The 21,787-nt window shown below is 43.8% G+C and overlaps 1 protein-coding gene across 2 annotated transcripts in view; it reads left to right on the top strand.

Annotated features, from left to right (window-relative positions):
- C8H10orf90 (chromosome 8 C10orf90 homolog) overlaps positions 1 to 21,538 on the top strand; it is a 64,531-nt gene extending 42,993 nt beyond the window's left edge. Inside the window, exons 4-9 of one of the 2 annotated variants that reach the window (XM_010209279.2) lie at positions 4,611 to 4,898; positions 7,412 to 7,605; positions 8,561 to 8,762; positions 19,240 to 19,303; positions 21,050 to 21,149; positions 21,353 to 21,538. In XM_010209279.2, coding sequence (XP_010207581.2) covers positions 4,611 to 4,898; positions 7,412 to 7,605; positions 8,561 to 8,762; positions 19,240 to 19,303; positions 21,050 to 21,149; positions 21,353 to 21,391 — 887 coding nt within the window. In that variant the 3' untranslated portion in view covers positions 21,392 to 21,538. The remainder of the gene's footprint in view (positions 1 to 4,610; positions 4,899 to 7,411; positions 7,606 to 8,560; positions 8,763 to 19,239; positions 19,304 to 21,049; positions 21,150 to 21,352) is intronic. The other variant, XM_062001741.1, reaches the window with a different exon arrangement.
- Positions 21,539 to 21,787: the final 249 nt, after the last annotated feature.

Here is a 21,787-nt window from a genome sequence, read left to right as displayed (position 1 = left end):
CAGCAGCCCAGGGCACGGAGCTTTTATTAAATTAATACAACAAACCCCAGCAGGTGGTCTGTAATGTAAAGCCTACCTACAGTGGTGATGTCTGATCTCATTAATGACACGCAGTGAATCAGCACTGTGTGTCTCCTTCCCCGGCCACCTCTGGTGTCGGGCTTGCTTGGTGGTCGGAGAATCTGCTGTTAAAATGAGCTTTGGGCAATTTCAAAGGAGCACTTTGTGATGAATCGTCAGAAATCCACGCTGAAACTCTAGGAAGTCTTACACAAAAGTCTCAAAAGCTGCATTATCTCGCTGTAAAGTGAAAAGGGGGGGTGGAAAAAAAGAAGTAACAATGGAAAAGGGCATGTTTGCCTGAATTGTCCGTGTTTGAAGGAAAGGCAGTTTAACCTGCTGCAATGCAGGGTCACTTCATGGTAGCAAAACCCCCTGAAGGGACAGCGAGGAAAGTGGAAAAAGATACTTTACAGTAAAACAATATCCTTATTTTACTCACAGATCAAGGATCCTTTAAAAGAAAAAAGAAAAGAGCTTTTGAGAACCTCCCCCTGGTTTTACAGAATATTTTTAACTCCTCCAATATTGTATGGTTTTCCCTAAGTCGTCATTTAAAAATGGAACAGTTGTCTTTTTCTTTCTTGCATAGGGCCATAATGACTTCTCTCCAAATGTAATTGCAATTTTGTTCCTTTACTTTTGCTCCTACAAGCAGCTGAACTTTTACAACCAGGATCTATATTGGCTGGATTTTATTAACAGAGTCATTCAGCTTTCCGTTTCTTCGAGGTTTGTTCTCCTGTATCTCCCAAAGCATTACACTTGCATGTCTTTGTTCATTAGTTTTAAAGCCTTTCTTCAGCTGGGATAATAGAAAAAACATATATTACTAGTCATCCAGTTGCAATTCTAGCTGTTCTCAGAGGGGCATATATATTTCAAGTTTGGTGCGTGGGGATTTAGATATACAATTCCAGATAGTCTTAACGAGAGTAACAGTTGTAATTCTCCACACAGTATATTAAAAACCATCCAGAATGTACAGAGTGAGACTCTGTGATCTTACCTTTAAGTACCTTTGTCTTTGTCTGCTAAATGTCATTTGCATCTGCATCCCTTAGCTGAGGTAATTGACAGCCGAGGGAGTTGATCTTTGGAGCCCAGGTTTGGTTTGCTTTGCTGTGTTTTCCTGGGGACTGGCTGCACCTGGGTGTGCTTCTTGAATGGAAAGGTTAATTCAAGAAGGAGTTGGAGGAAAGAATTTCTCAACTTCACTCTGTTATTATTCTGGTTGCCTTTGATGTTAGGCAAGAACAAAGCACACCTTTTCTTAATGCCTTAATTAAGTAGGAAAAAAATCCCCACCACGCTGTGAATCTAATAAGGATTCAGGTTTAGTTATAATATTACTACAGGATCGAAGGAAGACCCTGTTGATGCAAAAAGGATGCAGTGTTTCCATACCTGGATTTCAGAAGGAATCTTGCTTTTAAAAGTTCTTTCCTAGACAGCCTTTTGTTGTCAAAATGCTAAGCAGCAGCTGCCATCTTTTGGTTTTTAGACTCCAGCTCTAGTTTTGTTCATTCTTTTCTTTGCCTCCAATGCACCTTTGTGGGAATCCCCAGACCAAGGGCAGAAGGCTACTGTAGCATTCCTTTGGGCAGGGACAGGGTGCAGTGCAGAAGGGAAGGCTGTCTCCGTAAGAGAATTCCTAGGGCTTAATTCTCAGCCTTTGGAGGTTACTGTACTTACACCTGGAAGCCAGTATCTGCAAATAGTTTGGTAGTGTCCAGGCAACTCTTCCTTCTTTTGTTCAGATCCCTGTTCTAAGATGACAGAGAAGTGTGGCTTAAGAGGCAACTCCTTCACTCTCTCTGGTCTCCCTTTGAATTTTGCAGCCTTGCAGCCCGTTTTCACCAGCCTGGTGATTTGTGTTGTAGTTTCAGCTATCAGTGCCCAGACACAGCAAATAGCCTCTCCTGGGGGCACAACAGTGAGTTTAGCAGTCTGACAATCTCAGTCAAGGAGCTCTTTGGCTTCACAGCACATACATTTGCTGCACAGACCATTTCTTGATAGGAAGGCAAATGATCTCCTACTGTGAATGCTGCCTTGGATGAGCAGAAACTCTTTTCTCCTTTCCACTTTCTCTTCTGCCCCTCTTTGCTTTCTGCTGGCCAGTAAACTATTTTAATTTAAAAGCTGATTTAAAGAGATAATCTGTTTTCCATTCAAGTTCTTTCTGTGGCTTAGATCTTTTTTTCCCCCCTTCTATCCTTCTAGTATCTTGGCTGCCTTTGCACAAAAAGACTTCCTTCTCTGCAGTTACTTAATGCTACCTGCTGCTTTCTTCATCTTCTTGTACCACGCTGCGTGTTTCTACCTCCTCCCACAAACACTCTTTGATGTCCGTGACCCCATTAATCTATCTCAGTGGGTTTTTTTTTCCCCCCTCTATATGTCATAAAACATTTGTAGAGACACAGAGTGTAACTGCAGGTATGGGATCGGTCAGGGACTGAAGGAACGGATCGCTGTATATACATGAGCTCCAGCTGTGTGCACAGAATTGAGTCTATCCAGTTTGCTGAGAGTATTTGCATCAAAACTATTTTCATCCAAGAAGACAGCTAACTTTTGACAAAAGATAAGGCAAATATTTGCAATGTGTGGGGAAAAAAAAAAAAAGCCAAGGAGAAAAATCAGTTATACCAGAGAGGTGAGGGGCAGTTATACCAGAGAGATGATTGGATGCTTGCCTGGAATTTGCGAGCTCTGTGTGAACTTCCTTGCTTTGATCAGATTTTCTATATGGCTCTGAAATTGCTTAGGATGGGGTTCATCTCAATGAATGGAATTAGGGAGGGGAAAAAAAAGTGTGGGGGGAAGTCTGCCTATGCTGATTCAGGGATCCCTGGCTTGAGCATCCCTTGACAAGATGACTCCTTCTCCCTGTTACAGAAAGGAACTTAAGAGGTTCAAAGCTTTCTGATCTACCTGGTGAGGTAGATACAACACTAAATGCTGTACCTTAACGACCCTGGACCCTGATTTCTTCACATATACAGGATGAGCAAAAAGAGACGTGAGCCATTCAGATGACTAAAGTGAGTAAGAGGCCATCATTTTGTTGCAAAGAATATTTCTCATCTGTTGTTAGTGGATAAAGGATTGGGAAAAGGAACTGAAAGCTTCCCACACCACACTGCAGGACCTCATTTTACTTAATGACTATGAGATAAAGAAGTGTCTAACACGATGGATGTGCCATCTCACCCTTTGTCATGGATTGGATCAAAGGAGAAAAACACTTCTAATCTCTCTGTTTTCAACCAAGACATTAGAAAGAAGCGTTTAGAGAGGGACAGCTGCTGAGAATGAGTCAGCAGAGAAAGGAGTTACATGGTCCCTTTTTAACAAGTGGTTGTCGTGAAACACTTGCAATTCATTAAATGTCTTATATCTGCAATATGGAACGGGACAGCCCCTGCTTGGTTTGTATGGGCTTACGCTTAGGTCTGAAACCAGTTGGGTTGTTTTCCCTTGTACCTCCAAAATCCCTCTGTTGTCTTCTTTCAGCATTTTTTAATGGCTGGTGATCATTTTCACCTACATAAATCTTTATGTGTCAGGTCAGCCGGTGGCTAGGACCACTAATAGGCAATTTATGCTCATGATTGAAAAGCAAGAGCAGAGTCATGCTGTGTGCATGGCCTGTGTGGGTGTCAATCTACCAGGGACCACTAGGCAGAGTGCTTTATAGGGACATTAAACCCTTCCCATTTGCTGCATCTTTCCCCTGGTGTCCTTTCCATGCTGTCTCCAAGTCTCTGGATTTCATGTCCTGATTTCTTTTTTACTGTTCCATGTCTTCTCCCTTCCAAACTCTGCCTAAAGTGCACCTTGGAAGAAGGACATTTCTATGTGCTTATTTCCACCCTCCCCCCAGTTTTCTAGGTCGTCACCTTGAGTTGCCTTTCAAGGTTCACAGAGCTCACCTGAGTAGCTCTGATTTTTGCCATAGCTGTAGCTGCTGTGCAACATCCTTCTCCTCAAAACGATTTCAGGGGAAAGCATATCTTGTACAAATCAGACCTTTCTGCTGCTGGTTCCTGCTGCAGCTTAGCACCGAGGTAGAACAGGGCACTAGAAGAGTTGGAGAGTAGTGATGCTTCAGAGGCAGCCTCTCCACTACAGAGAGGTTAAAACCCTGATCCCAAAACCACTTAGACTTCAGTTTTCATCATAGCATCCATTGGATCCATAACTGTCGTTTTGACCTGATTTAACCAATCTAAAAAGTTCCTCTCAAGTGAATAGGAGACCAAGACGTGCAGCACACCTTTTTGTCAGAGGGACCTTGGCTTCCACGCTGCCCACCAGAGTGTGTGTAAATTATTTAGAACTGCAGTGTGTTTTTATGGAGAGCATCCTCTGTGATTTATTTCTATCTGTAGCATTTGTTGCAGCACAGCTGTGTGGCAGTCCTGATCAGTTATAGCCTTTAAAACACATGGGAAATAAAACCAATGAGCACTAGTGGGTTGAGAAGCAAAAGGTTCCCATGTTATAGAATTTGGGGTTGTTTTCTTTTCTGTTTTTCCCAGGAACACAAGTGCTGTTTGGAAACAAGAAACAATGCACCATGGGCAGGAAGAGCACAATAGCCTCTGTCTCTCTACCAGATACAGCATCCAGCAAGGCAATTGCTGCCGCTACTGATGGCTTATCAAAACAGAGAGATCCCTCCAAAGACACCTCCACATCCAAAGAGATCCAAGCACATGGCATCCTGAAACCAAAAATGTCTGTCTCCAGTAGTATGTGCAATGTAAAGGCTTCATCAAGAATCCTCTTGGAAGAAAACGTTCACAGGCAAAACCAGCTCCTAAAAAGTACGGTACAGATCCTACTGTGGCTGTTAGGAATATGGTTTCAATAATAAAATGAGATCAGTCTCAAAGAAATAAGTGAAATAATGGAAAGTCAGTCCATTTTTGTCCAGCTTTAAGTGCTGAGTATGAGTCATCTGGTGAGAGATCAATCAGCTAATTTGACTGTATACATTGCTATGGTTAATAGAAAACAAGATTAGAATGAGAAAGATAGGCTTACTTTGTAACTAGATTCAGGAAAACCTTGAAAAAACATTAGAATTGCAGAGTCAAGCGTTCCCAGTCCAGCCAAAGTACACCAGGAGTGAGTTTATTTTCACAAGCTTGTTCTGATACCTTTCTCTCACTTCTGCAATCTCTTTCTGACACAACAGCCTGAGCTACGTGGTGCACAGGCATAGCATGAAATGCCTCATTTGGAGAGATTACCATGAAGGAAAAACACAAGGGTTAAAAACTGGTTGTCAACAAGTTTTGAAGATGTAAACCCCAATTTTTTCTAGTGCAGCAGTGGCTGGGATGTGTTACTTCCAACATTTCTTCACAGATGACACAAGCAGCTGTATTCATGCTTAAGGTATTTTTTGCAGGAGACAACTGAAATATACTGCAGATCAATTTGTCTTTTGTATCTATAAGTTTGTGAGAAACTTACTCCAAGAATACCTTAAAAATGTTACAGTGGTCACATAGCCTTTTTTCTCACAGAGGGAGGCAGGTAGGCAAGGCTTTTCCGTTATTGGCTATAAAACTACTGCATGTAACACCCGTTCAGATGAGAGAAGCCTCTGTTCTGCTTTCAGTGGCTGGAGTCAAGTCATGCCATTCCCCTAACTGGAAGGGAATTAGTTTTACAAAAGTGAAGCATCCACTGGGATCAATGAAAGATAAAGTTAATCAAAACCTCTGTAAACCTGGCTTATCGAGAGATTTAATTTCATGTTCACAGGTTTCAAGGTTGGGTTTTTTTTTTACCCAAATGTTAACAAGAACAGTCTTAGGGAGGAAATACAGTTCAGGCTTTTTATGAGGCAAATGTACCCAACAAATGTACAAATATTGATCCTTTCAATATTTTTTTAAGTACAATATAATCTGTACAATATGTCATAAAGAGGAAAATATTTTAAGTTTATTGTAACCAAAAAATGGAAATAAAACAGTAATGGGCTTTATTCCCAGATATTTAGTTCTAGAAATCAAGTTATTTGGCAAGGAAGAAGTGCTCCAGTGTGACTTTTCAAAACAGTTCGTGTGGAGCTCTTCCGAAGTTCCTTTGTTATTTTGGGTTCATTCTGTCACCTAGATGAGAATCTTGTCCACTCTGATTTTTGAGCACGGAGCCTCTCTTGGTCCTAACTTGGGCAGGGTGCATCAGTCATAGAGTATTGAAATATCATTGTAAGTATAGAAAATCATCTCATTGTTCTCAATGGCAGACTGTGTGAATTACCAGCTTCCGTGATAATTGGCTATAACGAGTATTAACCTTTCACTTTTTCTTTGCCATGAAGTCATTCCTCTGGCTAACAAAGCTATAGAAATGAGAGCATGCAAGCCTTTGTGTCAGCAAAGCAAAAACCAAATGTACTGTTTATGAGAGCCTCAGTGTGGCCAAAGAGAAATGATGTGTGATTAAGGCCCATAACAATATCACAGAATCTTAAGAGTTGGAAGAGACCTTTAGAGATCATCCAGTGCAACCCCCTGCCAGAGCAGGGCCACCTAGAGTAGGGCACGCAGGAGCTCGTCCAGCTGGGTTGGAATGTCTCCAGAGGAGACTCCACAGCCCATCTGGGCAGCCCCTTCCAGTGCTCCCTCACCTCAACAAGGGAAGAAGTTTTTCCTTGTGTTTCTTTGGAACTTCTGCTCCAGCTTGTGCCCGTTGCCCCTCGTGCTATCATTGACCATCCCTGAGCACAGCCTGGCTCCAGCCTCCTGACACCCACCCTTGATGGGTTTGTAAATATGAATGGGGTCACCCCTCAGTCTCCTCCAAGCTGCAGAGCCCCAGCTCCCTCAGCCTTTCATCACAAGGGAGATGCTCCACTCCATCATCTTTGTGGCCCTGCACTGAACTCTCTCCAGCAGCTCCCTGTCCTTCTGGAACCGAGGGTCTCAGAACTGGACACAATATTCCAGATGTGATTATACTGGTTCTTGCAATACATGCAATAAGTTGAAATGAGCTCAAGCTGCAAGTCACAGCAGGATATCCTCTGCTTTCCATGATGCAGCTGTGTTGCAGTAGAGTCTTGCTTTTGGCCAGTGCATGCCAGCAAATGGTGCTAAGCATCTGAGTGGTTTAATTATGCTTCAATGTGAGAGATACTCTGAGTGTCACAGGGCAGTGAGTAGCACCTGTGATTAGATTTGATCTATTCTGCTTAATGAGGCCTATTAATAATACCTTGGCATTCTTACTTCAGAAATTGCCCTCTGTGTCTAATGAGGTGGAGAACCCAATAAAAAATTAACCATGCACTCTTAATGAACTTTTAAATCTCTCAAAGGCGATGACGAATTCTGTGGTTCAAGTGACAAAATCAAGGACCACGAGGAGGAGGAGGAGCGAGAGGGAGCCAGCAGGGTAACACCATCCACAGCTCGCTCACCAGAAGCTGCTCCTGAGGAAAACCACACGCTCACCCAGCCAGACACCGGCTCCCAGCCGCAGAAGATCCCACCAGCCCCACAGACACTGCAGGTAAAACACTAATTGGTTGTTATTGTTGCTGGCAATATGAGGATTTGTTGAGGTTTTTGGTTTTGATTGGTTCTTTTTTCTTCTCTTTTTGCTGCTTTTTTTCATGGATGGTGTTTGCTTCCTCGTAGCAGAAGTTCACATCTCCTTGACTTTTCTCCTTTCCAGCCAAGGTTTGGTAGCCTGCATAAGCTGCCAAGACTTGCTTGGCTATCTGGTGGTAAAAACCCTCACCATTCTAAGCCCCACCTGCCATTTCTGTAGAGGAATGTGTTAAAAGGTTGGGGATTTACAGATTTTTCCAAAGATACTTTTGAAATAGTACCTTAAAATGGCCAAATTCCCAAAGGTGCATGATATCCAGTACCCTGAGCAGCAGTAGGTGAGGGCCTGACCCCAGGCTGATGCCAATCCCCAGCAGCAGATATGCTTTCCAGCTTCCTCCTCCAGAACTGCATGTTGCAGACCCATCTCTGCTCATGTCTTCCATCCTAAGACATTCCTAAATGTTGAAGCAGCTTTTGACTGGAAAGCATTTTCTTTTCTGAATCATCCATGAATAGATCTGCATGACAATCTAAATAAACAGGGAAGTTTGTGAACTGTCAGTGACAAGCTGCTTCGGTGATGAGGTGAGACGAGGAAGCAGGCAAGACATCAAGAACTTGAATTTGGATAACTCATAAAGATACGTAATTCAAACCCTTTTGGATGTGTTTTCTGAAAGCTGGTGTTGTGTCAGAAATTCTCCTTTGTCTGATCTGGAAATTTCACACCAAGGCAGCTTTCTAATAGTAAAGATAGACAGGAGGGCAGTTGGGTGGCTTTTGCACAGACAAGTGGTTATGTTCATTGACAATCTCTTACTGAACCCAATTGGATGCATATCATGGGGCTGTCTGGTTTTTCTTCCTTTTGATTTTTTTTTAAAGCTATGTTATGCCTTTGTTTCATTTAGGAAGCACTAGAAATCTATAATCCTCAGTTCATCTCTCGTTCACAAGAAAGGCTGAAGAGACTTGAACGTATGGTGCAGCTGAGGAAAGCCCGGCAGGGTGATGCTCCCACGGGCAACCAAGGAGCACTTCTTGTTCGTAAGCTTTCCTCAACATCCACTTCAAGCAGAAGAAAGCAATACACCATTCCTCACCCACTCAGTGGTAAGCTGAATTTTCACCAGCAGTGGGGCTGTAGCTGTGGCAGTGGAAGGAATCTTCCTTGGGGGGGTTTGGTGTCGCATGCAGTTGTGTTCTTCAGCGTGATGCGAGTTGCTGCTAGCTGTAGAGGTGATAGCAATAACTGATGTTTCGTACCTCTTGCAGGTCACAGAATGTTTGGGGATGGAAATGGGATGCAGGGAGATAGATGGAGTTCAGGAGTAGGAGTCCTAGTCTCATCAGCAGCTTTCTGGTGTGGACTTGCCACTTGACTCATGAAACCCTCAGCAGCAGTTAGCTGTGAAAGAGTGGTTGTCTGCCCAGCAGCTGTATGCAAGGCTGCTAACTCAGTGTATCTAAACTCTTGTGATTTCCTAAATCAAGTTGATCAGGTTGTTTTATTACCCTAGTGGTAAACAGGCTCAATATCCAGCGTGTAAAACTCTTCTTTCTGGGAAGCTCCCTTGCAGCTCCCTCCCAATAACACATCTGTAAACATTATCTAGGTGCAAGGTGTTTAAGGAAACTGCTTTTGTTTCTCTTTTCTGCTTGTTTGGGGTTTTTTTTTAATTGCCATCTGGCTCTTTCTTAGTTCAGCTGGCTAAAGAAAGAGATTTATTTGATTGATTGGCGTTCCTCTTTACATTTTGGCTTTAAATCTGTGGCTGTTTGAAGCTGCGTTATTCTACTGAAAAAAACATCCATTGGAAACACCCAACAACTTAGATGGGTCACCTGGAGGAAGCAGGAGATAAATTCTTTTCTGTCCTCAACACTGGGAATCACACACAGGGCTTTTGCTGCCTGAGGAAGGAGATTGGGTGCAGTCCCCGTCTCAGGGCTCTTGCTGTGCTTTGCACTGGGGAGCACCAATTTCTACCACTGCATCTGCACCCTTTGTTGTGGTTTGACAGAGTCTACCTAGAGTCTGCCCTGTGGTGTGAGCAGCTCTGCACTAGTACCAGCATGTTCTTGCAGGCAGTGGCACAGGCCTGGAGCTTGCCATCGGTCTTAGAAGGGGTGCAAACACCTTCCCCTACGTTTGATCATCTTTGAAAGCCCTTGAAACTGCTCTGCCAATACTACAAATACCAAAGAAGAAAAGTGAAACTGATTTCTTCTTAGATGATAAAGATTAGTCTTTATGCTTGTTTTGTAATAAAAGGGTAATATTGAAATATATTCATTAATTATTCAAGTAAATTGCTCTTTCCCTCTTTCAGTGGTTGGCCATTAAAGATAAATGTGTCTGCAGAGAGCCTTTAGGTTCTGCAACTCATCTGCGTTCGTGTAGCCACACGTAGCAATTTGTTTGTGAGATCTCAACATTTTTATGACAGAAGTGTCACATGACTGTTATTTAAGCAGGGCTGTAATGAATATTGGAAATCCTGGGTTCCTGATGAAGCACAGCTGCGGAGGCTGCAGTTCAGAGGGCTGTGGAGAAGTATACTGAGCATATTTAATTTGCTCTGAGTCCTGACAACTGGTGTTTCAGGACGTTGAGTGGATGCTGTTGTGCAAAAGAATTAATATCACTAATGAGTCCCAGAATGGGGGATCTTTGTTACCTACAGATGCTCCCAAGCTTTTCTAGTTGCAACTTCTTGCAGAAGAGACAAGGGCTTCCCCCTTGTGCTCACCAAGGGCACTGGTTGCCTGTATCCTTCTGCTCTCTCTGCTGACACCAGGGTCGCTGCCTCCTCCTTCCCTTCTGCCTGCCCCAAAAGCTGGAAGGAAGAGAAGTTTGCTGTCATCATTACTCTGTATTCCCTAGAAAAGCATGTAAAATGTGCTTTTAAAGCAAGGAAGGGCTTTGTCTTGTTTGTAGAAAACCAAAGCAAAATGAGATGAAAATGCAGCTGAAGTCCAGGTAGGGGATGCAAGCACAGTTTCATTTACTGAGATGGGGAGTGGCATCAAAATCCCAGTGATCTGAAGATGCCATTTCCCTTCATGAAGTAGTGCAAGGGAGGCTGTGGGCACAAGCAGCAGTGCCACCACCTGCTCTGTCACTGTGCCCATCAGTGCCCCCATATTTCAGTAGCATCTAGCAGGAGACGCTTTCTAACTTGTGTCTAAGATTCCCTCTCTGAGGTTTTATGAGATCAAATGACTGATCCAGCTCATCTCACAGTGCTGTGATCAGATGAGCTGGTTTGGAAGAGCTGTGAGAGAAGGTGGGAGATGGTGAGGGAGGAGAGCAGCACTGCTTCCCTTGGCACCAGCCTCCCATTTTTGTGGGTGTAATGAGAGCATACCCTTCCCACAGAGAGCTGCCAGGCTGCTCACATACTGCACCCCTGCACAGATGACTCCAAAAGCTGCCTGCCAGCCAAAGCTGGTTGGGCAAAGGAAACATGACAGGGCTTACCCCTGACTATCTATTTCAATGCCAGCTTTTGAAGTGGTAGAGAGCCTGGGATTTATACAGACAGAAGAGAAAAAACGTCATAAGGTGTCTCTGTAGGTACAAGCACAGAAGGTCCTGAATGCCACCTCCAGCCTTTGGTTGAGTTGATTGTGGTCCAGGAGTAGCTTGACTGACACCAAAGCTGAGGACAGGGTCTGGTGGCTGAGCCACAGTGTTGTGCTTCCAGGATACAGCTGCCTGGGATGCACTGGGCAGCAGCAGAGGGTACAGACCTGCCCTATGTCCCCATGGATGTTCCTGTGGTCATCTGGAAGCCTGTGTCTGTTGCAGTCACTTAAAAAGCCCAAAACAAATATTGGATCTCAGCTATCATTAGAAAGTCAAGGGGACTGGACACCAAACACTTCCATGCATGCAGGGCTGTTGCTTTGCCATGTCCCCAAAGCCATTGGTGTTTGGTTTGGTACTAGTGCTACTGGTTCTGCTGTTCTCTCTGCTAGCCTTAAGAAAACCTCTGCCAAATGCAGCCTGCCTGCAGGTTTCTTGGGTTCAGGAATCCAGCTGCTCTTTCACAGCAGCACACATTGAAACAGCATCTGAAGTTAAGTAGACAGGAGGATAAAATAATGCCCTGGAAACTTGCATTAGTGTAGTGTAGTGTTGGTGGCACCTCTAGGCTTAAGAGTGTGATCTTGTGATTGCTTTCTTCAGTCTGATAGCTTCTTCCTTTCTTGATTTTCCTCACCTCTCATGTCTTTGGGATTTGTGGAGGTCTTTATGGTTCTGAGGTTCACAGGGCTCATTGCTAGCACATCCTCATATGTTTTCCAATGGCCATTTCTGTAAAAGCAGGTTGGCTGATGAGTTTAATTTCCACTGAGCCCAGCACAGTGACCTCAAGGCTGGATTATGTTGGATATCTGGGCAATAACGTGTCTCTGAGCAGCCCTGAGGTGCTCAGGGAGCAGACCACTGCAGCATACTGACTGCAAGCATTGGCAATATTAGTTACCTGACCAGTTTTCCACAACCAGAGGACATTCCTGAGCCCAGTTCCCCATGGGCACATCCGTGCCTGCATGGGAAGGTGGCACAGCACTCTTGGGCAGCAGCCTGCTTTTGTGCAGGTGTAAATGGGGTTAAACCGCCTGAGATGCTTCCCTCAGCACTTGACAAGTTTTCTTGCCATTGCATCTCTCTGAAAGAACCTTGTTGCATGTGCTTCACCCTGGACTGACAGCTTTTATTCCAATGAAATAATTTTAACTCAGAAAGAAGGACAGTGACCTTCATTCAGAGAGTTTTCCCCACCTGAGATGCTACCATCAGACTCAAGTGTCTTCAGCGATAAGAGGAGATTATTAGCTAGCTCGGTTTCCCGGTGTTGTTACAACTGTAGTTTCCTGCAGAAGGCAATAATTGCCACTCAGCTTAATTCCCACACAAATTCCAACATCTGTGCAGTTTCCATTTACCTTCTCATCCTCAAAACCCCCACGTTGTTTGCTGTTTTCAGCTGCAACGACGAGCGGGGCTTTGGGCAAACGCCGAAAGTAATCTGGGCAAAAGGAACGTGTTTAATCCTGCTGAAGGTTTGGAGAGACACAAGAGCACTTGGAAGGCAGGAGAACCTGCAGCTCTCACGCTGGCCTTTGTGCTGTGTGGTGTGTACTGCTAAATTCCAACAGTGCTAATTAGTCCAAGATAGACTACTCTGCTGTTGACTATGTCGAACAAATTAGAGATCCCACTGTGACGAACTGAATAGAAACAATGTTCAAATAACTGGATTTAAATCTCCAAAGCCCGTAATGTAATTACTTCAGTGACAGGACTACCAGCTGTTTATAGGCCTTTAAATCTGCATAATGAACAGCCTTGTGATCTTCGTGTGCACAAGCACTTTCAGAGGTTTAACACACATTTCTCAGGCACATATGGCTTTTTCCATACCTTCCATTTCCCTTTCCTTCGAGAGGGTGGCTCGTTGGAAATGGCAATAGAAGTAAAAGATTCCCATTCAACCCCTACCATGGTGCCTGCTGTGTTCCTCTGGGTTTGTATCCAAATCCTCTGTCTCCAGTAATATTTTGGGAACAAGTTTGTATCTCCTCAGTCGTGCTTCTAAACCTTTCCAAAAAGCTTTACTGTAACTGTGAGAGCCTGGAGGGTGAGGATTACTGGTTGCTTGGCTGTGTTTTCAAGGAGTTGGTTTCCTGAGAAGCTCCACAACCAGGGAGGTTGGGTTTTGGACTGTAGAGAGAGAAAAAGGGCAATCACAGAATATGCAGTAAGCATGCAGCCAGCAAATCCTGCAGCCATTGATATGCATCCTCGTCATCTTTGGATCTCATTGGTGACTGATGGGATTTTTGTAGCCACCAGCCCCCCTCTATTCATGTGTGACTTGAGTTGTGCCACTTCTCAGGTGCCTTTTCCCCATCAAAATTCACAGCTAGCAGTAGTACTACTGATCCTCTTGGCATCTGGCCTCTTGGTTAAGGCTGCCAGCTCTGAATAAAGACTAAGCTGCAGTCAGGTAATTGAATTAGGAAGGGGAATGACCTATTTTAATGGTATTGTTATTCATCACATTCATTAGAGCAGTGCCTATGAGTCAGCTAAACACAGCAGTACAGTGCAGGTCACTGGCAGTGGGTGACACGGTTCCCTTTGGAGCATCACTTTACTGTGGTGACAAAGGAGGAGGTGATGCAATGAACGGGGTGAACAGCATATTCCCTCTGTGCCTTCATCCTTGCAAAGTGGGTAGATACTCAGCCTCTGTGCAAGGAAGGTGGCAATAAATTGGAAAATCTTCAAATATGAAGAGTTTTCTGGGTGGAAGATGATAGCATTGAAACAACGTGCCTTATAATGGGTGACTCATGAAGTTCAACCTTTGCTGGGAAGTAATTTCATTGGAGTTTTCAGCAGCCAAATAGAAAACTGAGTTTTTGATGATGGACTTTTTAATCCAGGAGTAAAAGCCCTGATTTCACCCACGATTAGAAACTGAAACTAAAGAAGTGGGGATTAAGAAGCTGGTGCAAAGGTTACCAAAGACTGAATTAATCTGTTGATGAATTTAACACCATCTGTCGTATCTTCTTCATTAAGTGCTGTTTTTTTGAAGTCAGTGTTATGCTTTTCAAGACTACATGCTCTAATCAAACAAGAATGATTTAGGAAGGTCAGGCAAGATGCTAATTAGGTATTTTTCTGGTGGATGGATGTTGGACAGAGGGGACTGAAATCTCCTGCATCATGTGCAGTGTCAAAATGTTTTGATAGACCTGTAAACTTTACTGCTTTTTTTAGTGAGGTTTTAGTGGGAAACCCAGAGAGGTTTTCTGTTGTGACTGAAAAAGAGGATCAGAAGTCTCAAAAGCTATGGTGTAGGACAGTCCTGAGCAGCTGGAAAGCCCATGAAGCACGTTCATGTGAGCCTTCCTGAGTGAAGGACCACTTGTGAGCTTCAGCATTTCTCTGAGACGAGCAGAAAGTCCAGGCAGTCTTACCATCAAACCTTTAAACCCATCATTTATTGCATTTAAAAAATAAATAGTACCAAAACCTCATCTGTTGACTGCAGCTGAAGTAATTCATTGCATGAAGTCATTGACACACAATGTGTAAAAGTTTGGGCAGCACCCCTGGGTGTAGACACTAGTTCATATTCTCTGGATGGATTCCCAGTGCAGTGCTACGTTAAGCTGAATGCCACCTTGACATTTCTCTTGGATTCAAAGCTGATTTGGTTTTCAGGGGAGTGATGATTTAAAATAGCAATGCTGAGGAAAAAAAATCTTATGTATCTTAGGAGTTCTCTGGGGAAATGAGTTTTGGTAAATCGTTGTTTCAGTTTGGTGTAAAAGCAGTTTGATTAGAGAAGCACTCTTATCAGTGCTTTGCTTCTCAGGGGCTGGCAACACGTCCTCAAAGGCACATTTGAACCACTACCAAACTTTGAGGTTCTGTGCTCATGTTAAGGGAAAATGCATGTATATTCTGACAGGCAGAGTTTAGCCTTTGATACTTTTTGCCACTCTTTTTCTAAGTGTTTCAGGGATTTAGTTGTAAATAGGAAGCCAGGGGACAGTGCCAACACAATCACGTTATCTGGTCTCTGTCTAAACGTTTCCTTACTCCCTGAGCAGGGAAGTTACTTGTCCTGGCTGATGTGCAGTTTAGCATTAATTAAAATATATCACAGTGATGACCCATTTTCTTAATGTATAACTTGCTGAAGTGGCCTCTTTCTCCCACTATGGGGATGTGAGACCACTGTTGCACACAGTGTCAGTGTAAATCCCAGAATCACAGAATCTTAAGAGTTGGAAGGGACCTCGAAAAATCATCTGGAGTTTCACAAGGTTTGGATAAAACACTGATGAAGGGTTTCATGCCTATCTGTCTCTACTTTTTCTTGTCTATACTGGGATGCATCACTGGAAATGCTGAATGCCTGCTTTGAAATCCCTTCTTTTCTATACCTCAGAACAGTTTTCTCCAGAAGTTATACAAGGCTATGAAATTTGATTAGAAACTTGGATAAAATGCAATTTAGAAGACTTATCAACCCAGGGAATTGTCCACCTTGTGCTCTGCTTTGATCTTTTCTTTGTAGGAGAGCATGTTAATTCAGGTCTTCCTGATGTATCTGGCAGGTTATTACAGCTCTGAACGTGTGCTGCTTTTCCACTTTGAAATGCACTTGTGCCTTAGTACTGAATGTTGGCAAATATTGAAGTGTGCAAACACATCTTATTTTTCCTCATTCAGACCAATTTTTCTTTGTTTTTCAGTTAATGTTTGAATTCTGATCCTGCCATCCATCAAGGATTGCTCCTATCTCTTGATGCTTGCATGGGATATTTTTCTCTCATACATAGTGGCCTGAGAGTAAGCTGAGAGACACTACATGAACATTTACCCCTAAGAGTTAATCTCCTGACTCTAAGCTGCTTCACAAAGGGTATTTGAATAACCCAGGTAGATTTTCTTTTGAGGAGGAGGATTTTCCCCAGAGTCTCTATTTAATCCTTCCCTTCAAAGCCACCAGTACAGCCACATACCTATTTCCAGGCAGAATCACAAGTAGTCATGGGTCTGATGCCCTTCAAGACTGTTTCTCTGCCATCAGGAGAGGATTAGTCTGGAAAAACAGCCATGTGCTCCCATAATCACACAGCTCTCAGCCTCTGTGGTGCTTCCCAGCACAGGAACACAGAGGCCAGCCTGTCTTAGTCACTCCTAATAAAATTACAGATTAGCTTGTCATGCTGTTTACAGGATAGGTCACAGGCCTGCAGATCCCAGGCTGGGCTTCTCATCCCTCACGTGTTCTGGTGGCTGGGCTAGGACTGGAAATGTTAATGTGCCATTAACAGCTTTTATCTAGGGGGGAAAAAAAGGGGGATCCCTGAAACAATTAGTTTTTTCCTAAATTCCTACATCTTAGAATTCCTAGAATAAAAGAAAAAGCCATAAGTTTGAGTGGGTGACACTCACAGTGCATAGGGAGTGATGTAAAACTCAGGCTCGGTGCTTCTTGTCTGATCATATCGTGGGAGAGATCAACCTTGACTCAACGTGTGGGGGCTTGGTGCAGGTTTCTGCTAGGGGGTTATTTCCAGTGCCCTCAGCTGCAATTCTGTGCCCAAGGACAGAGGAGCATGCAAGGCACTGGTTTTCACACCAAGCATCTTGTCCTGAGGGCCATGTTACCACACAGACGAAACAGGTGCCTGAATTTGCTGTGTAGCATGAAGTGCTGCAGGGTACCCACAGCTTTGTACCATTTCAGCTGTCCCTTGCAGGAAGGGATGCATCCTGCAATCCCCAGCTGTCAGGATGGGGTGTGCAACCTCAAGCAGCAAGGGACTATGATGAGGCTGCTCTGATGTGGACTGGAATTCATCCTGGTCCCAGAAAACCAATGGCCATGGACCTTAATCCCTTGCCAGGACCATCTGGGTCACAGGCAATCTTCTCCCTTAGGTTTCAGGGTTACTTGGACAGCAATAGCATCCAAGTGTTTATTCCTTTTAAGTTAATCAACAGGTAATTAAATACTTTTAAATACTAACACTAGTAAATAAAAGGCAAATTCTGTTTTCCTAGCAAATTGTGCATGTTGCTTGTGTGTACTGAAGGTTACTGATTGATTAAGTGTGGACAACCTCTGGGTGGGGAAGTTAGTCTTCAGGCAGAGGAGGCTTCACAGCCTCTCCCAGTTTCTCAAGCTGTGTTTGGAAAACTGTACCAGTACAATACAAGAATTGCTGCCTAACTGCTCTTTATTTTTACACTGAGATGGAACAGGGATCTTAGAGTTCACATAGCATTTTCCTTAGGAACACGGTAATCTGAGTACAAATTTGGCTCTAGGTGTAGCCCTGTGAGCTGCTTGGGGCTGTGTGGCTGCTGAGACATCTCCCATAAACATCCCTGAAATGTTTGGTATCTTAAACAGTGGGGAAGCAAACCTGGTGTGGAAGGGGTCTTTTTTTGGCCAGTGGTCGTGGAGTCTGCTTGGGGCCATCTGTTCTGGGATGAATTATTCTCTGTATTTACTTCTCTGCCACGATTATTGTGTTTTGTCTCTTCAGGGAGATGGCAGAAAGAGGCCGACGTGGTGCCTGCTGTGATATATATTATGTCTTCCAAACTGTATTGGAAAATGGGAAGGCTTAAAGCTTTGCACATGTATTTATCTTATACATATGTTCTGCAAAGATACTGGCAAATACTTTTTCAGATTACTGTGACTATACAGGGCACAACAGTTAGTCCAGTGGCCTGGGGAGAAGTGGCTGGATGTAGGCAATGCTCTGGTCATCACAATGTAAAACCGTTTCTTTTGCACACCTCAACTGAGAAGTTAAAGTCACAACTATCCATGTCACCTGTGTGCATCAGGGCAGCAGCTCATTCATAGAATCACAGAATGGTAGGGGTTGGAAGGGACCTTTAGAGATCATCCAGTCCAACCCCCCTGCAGAAGCAGGTTCACCTAGATCAGGTTGCATAGGAACGTGTCCAAGTGGGTCTTGAAGACCTCCAAGGAGGGAGCCTCCACAACCCCTCTGGGCAGCCTGTGCCAGGGCTCCCTCACTGAAACACTGAAAGAGTTTTTTCTTATATTTAAGTGGAACTTTTTGTGTTCCAGCTTCATCCCATCACCCCTTGTCCTGTTGCTTGCTACTATAGAAAAGAGGGACGTCCACACATTCACCACAGGGATGTTCCTTTCCCTGCTCTGGATGTGTCCTGCTATATGGGGAGGTGGGGGGATGATCCTGCTCTGTTTCCTCACTTTTTGTCATCTTGGTGTAAAACTAAATAGTGTAGCTTTGCAGACAGCAGTCCTCCCCTCCTTCCTCTCCCTGATAAACGTGGCTAGACACAGCCTCCATCCAGAGTTAGTTCTGATAACATATTCACTGACTTCCCACCATCCCTTCCTGTGCAGAAGCCATTTTTGCAGGGAAGGTGTAAAAAGTACCTCTTCTTGAGCCTCACTGACTGCTGAGATTGGCAGTTATTTTCCTGTATGCAGGGAAATGCTGATTGGAATTATCACAGTTATCTTGATATTTGATCAGGAAAGAGTAATGAAATTGTCCTCCTCCCAACTCTCAGCATCATTATTCAGAGCCCTGCAAAACAGGTGTAGGTTGAATCAGAAATGATCATACCAGGCCAGATTCCCAACACACATCAGCTGAGGATGCAGCCAGTGTGAGCAGGTGCCACTGCCTGCAGGAGCAAGTGTGGAAAACAGATCACCTCATGCAGCAGAAATCTGAATAAAGGGCGTTCACAGCTGCGTGTGACTAGGAAAAAAGTCATACGTGTTTAAAACAGATGAACTCTGTGATGAGGGTGGTTACTATGGGTCTTATCCATCTTTCCCTTTCTGTAGGGCAGCTTCAGGAACCAATCCAGCTCCAGGTAAAGGTTTTAAATGCTTTTCCATTGATTTGTGGAGCCACCCAAAATTTCGCCAGAAATAGGAAATGATAACTGCATGGAATGTGACATTTAAAATTGCAGTACATGCAAATTCCTCCAACATTCACTTTATTTTCCCTCTGCTAGATAACCTCTTCAAACCGAAGGAAAGAGTCATTCCAGAGAAGGAGATGCATATGAGATCAAAAAGGTACAAATGGCTTTGGTTTAGAGTTGCCTGCAGCCTCACACCTCAGGGCAATGTATTTCCACGTCACCTCCACACACAGGAGGGTTGTTCTGACCTGCTGCTTGCCATGCTTTTGTGCAATGCTCGTGGTTTTCATCCACTCCATCAGTTTGATAGATTTGAGCAGCCCTGCCCTTGGAGCACCTCTTTTCTAGATATTTCAGTGTGGGGTACCCACAGCATGAAAACTAAGCCCCTGACAAGTACCTCACCTTGGACGTTCACAAATGTAAGCAGAACAGACACTTTGGGGCTTTTTTCCCCCTGATTACGGCACACAGTACAGGAATCAGAGTAAACTATTCAGAATGCAGTGTCTGATCTTCAACTGTGCTGCACTTCATGCCACCATTTACAGCAAGGAGAGCTGCAAACTGCTATCACGCAGAATTCATCCCGTTTTTAAGAGCGCTCAAGATGTGTCCAATTTCTCTTCTCCAAAACACAATCTCCAGCCAAAACAGGCTGCTTCAAGGCCTCAGCATTGCACAATATGAGGAGGGAAAACCAGAGCTGAACAGGCTTTGTATGCATGCAAAGAACAGGAAGGTCTGAGTTTTTTTTTTCATCCCCCTGGGAATGTTATCATTGATTTCAATGGAAAAAGATTAGACTAGAAGTCACCTTTTGGAAGGCAGCTCATGTTATTTTTAAAGCAGGCAGATTGTGTTCTCCCTGGTAAAAAGAGTTGCTAATGACAGTGAAAAGTTGTTAACAGTCTACAGTCCTATAATGAGGGTTTTCTTGTATTTTGCTAAAAATGCTTTAAAATAATTGCTTGGTATTCATTTTGTGACGTAAATATAAAGAAAATGAACAAGTCAGGTTCTGGTTTGAGTTACGTTGCTATGAATTGAAACCAACTCCACTGAGCTCGTTAGAAGCTACTCTGGAATTCTGCTGCTGCACTGAGATAACTTGATCCTGTAGAATCATAGAATGGTGGGGGTTGGAAGGGACCTTTAGACATCATCCAGTCCAACCCCCCATGCAGAAGCAGGGTCATCTAGATCAGGTCGCATAGGAACATGTCCAGGCGGGTCTTGAAGCCCTCCAAGGAAGGAGCCTCCACAACCCCTCTGGGCAGCCTGTGCCAGGGCTCCCTCACTGAAACACCGAAAGAGTTTTTTCTTATGTTTAAGTGGAACTTTTTGTGTTCCAGCTTCATCCCATCACCCCTTGTCCTGTTGCTGGCTACTATAGAAAAGAGGGATGTCCCAACCTCCTGACACCCACCCTTTAGGTATTTGTAAATGTTAATGAGATCCCCCCTCAGTCTCCTCTTCTCCAGACTAAACAGCCCCAGGTCCCACAGCCTTTCCTCCTATGAAAGATGTTCTTGATCATCTTGGTGGCCCTGCACTGGCCTCTCTCCAGCAGTTCCCTGTCCCTCTTGAGCTGAGGAGCCCAGAACTGGACACAGGACTCCAGATGAGGCCTCACCAGGGCAGAGTAGAGAGGGGGAAAAGAATCATCTCTTTCTGGACTTTTCAGTTCAAAATTAGGAGTTTTTCATCAAATCAGATTTTCTAGGAAAAAAAATTGTTAATGATTTACAATTCCTGTGTCTTAAATCTCGTCCAAGTACTTAGACATGCCCACTGATGACAAGTATGGCGTTGAAGGCAAATGTTTCCTATAGGAAAAACAAGCGATTGGTGAGTCCTAGGGGGGCCATGTGAAGTTAACTCTGTAAATTCATTCCAGGATTTATGACAATTTACCTGAAGTGAAAAAGAAACAAAAGGAGAAACAGAAACGGATCATCATCCAGAGCAACAGACTGCGTGTCGAGATCTTCAAGAAGGTAAGGACCTACTCTGGGTGCTCAGTGAAGCTGGGTGACCCTTCTTCACCCACGAACGGGTCCATAGAGGCAGCATCTGCCAGGGGAGCCTGGGAGTGCTCATGTCATCTCACCTGCAGCATCGCTGAAGGTGTGCACAGCTCTATCCACCTCATGTATTGTAACAGTGTCTTAAGGCTGGTTTGCATTGTTTTTTCTCCTAGCAATTGCTGGACCGTCTTCTTCAAAGGAACACAGAGTGACAAGAGGATTCTCTTGACCATCATCCTAATTGGATCTTGAATGCCTTTTAACTGCTAGATAAGCCATAAAATACACAGTTATCTCAATTACCTGGAGGTATTTTTTCTTAGCTTCATCTCTTTAGATAAAGATCATTTATATTTCAATTGAAATTTCAAGGCAGCTTTCAAGTAATCAAAACCAGTCTAAAAGGGAACACAGCTGCTTCAGAAGATCACTTTTTGGTCAGTTTACCCAGAGGAAATAATTTTAAGAGCTTTTAATGCAAATACTGAGTGCTGGTGATATTATTTATCTTAATCTTTTAAAAAGTCCACATCTCTGAAGCAATAGAACTGGGTTTATAAGATCTGGAGAACTTATTTCTCTGAAGTATTCTATTAATTGATTTCCTG

The sequence above is a fragment of the Colius striatus genome, chromosome 8, assembly GCF_028858725.1.
Source record: "Colius striatus isolate bColStr4 chromosome 8, bColStr4.1.hap1, whole genome shotgun sequence".
NCBI classification, from domain to species: Eukaryota; Metazoa; Chordata; class Aves; order Coliiformes; family Coliidae; genus Colius; species Colius striatus.
This window is presented reverse-complemented; position numbering and strand designations above follow the sequence as displayed.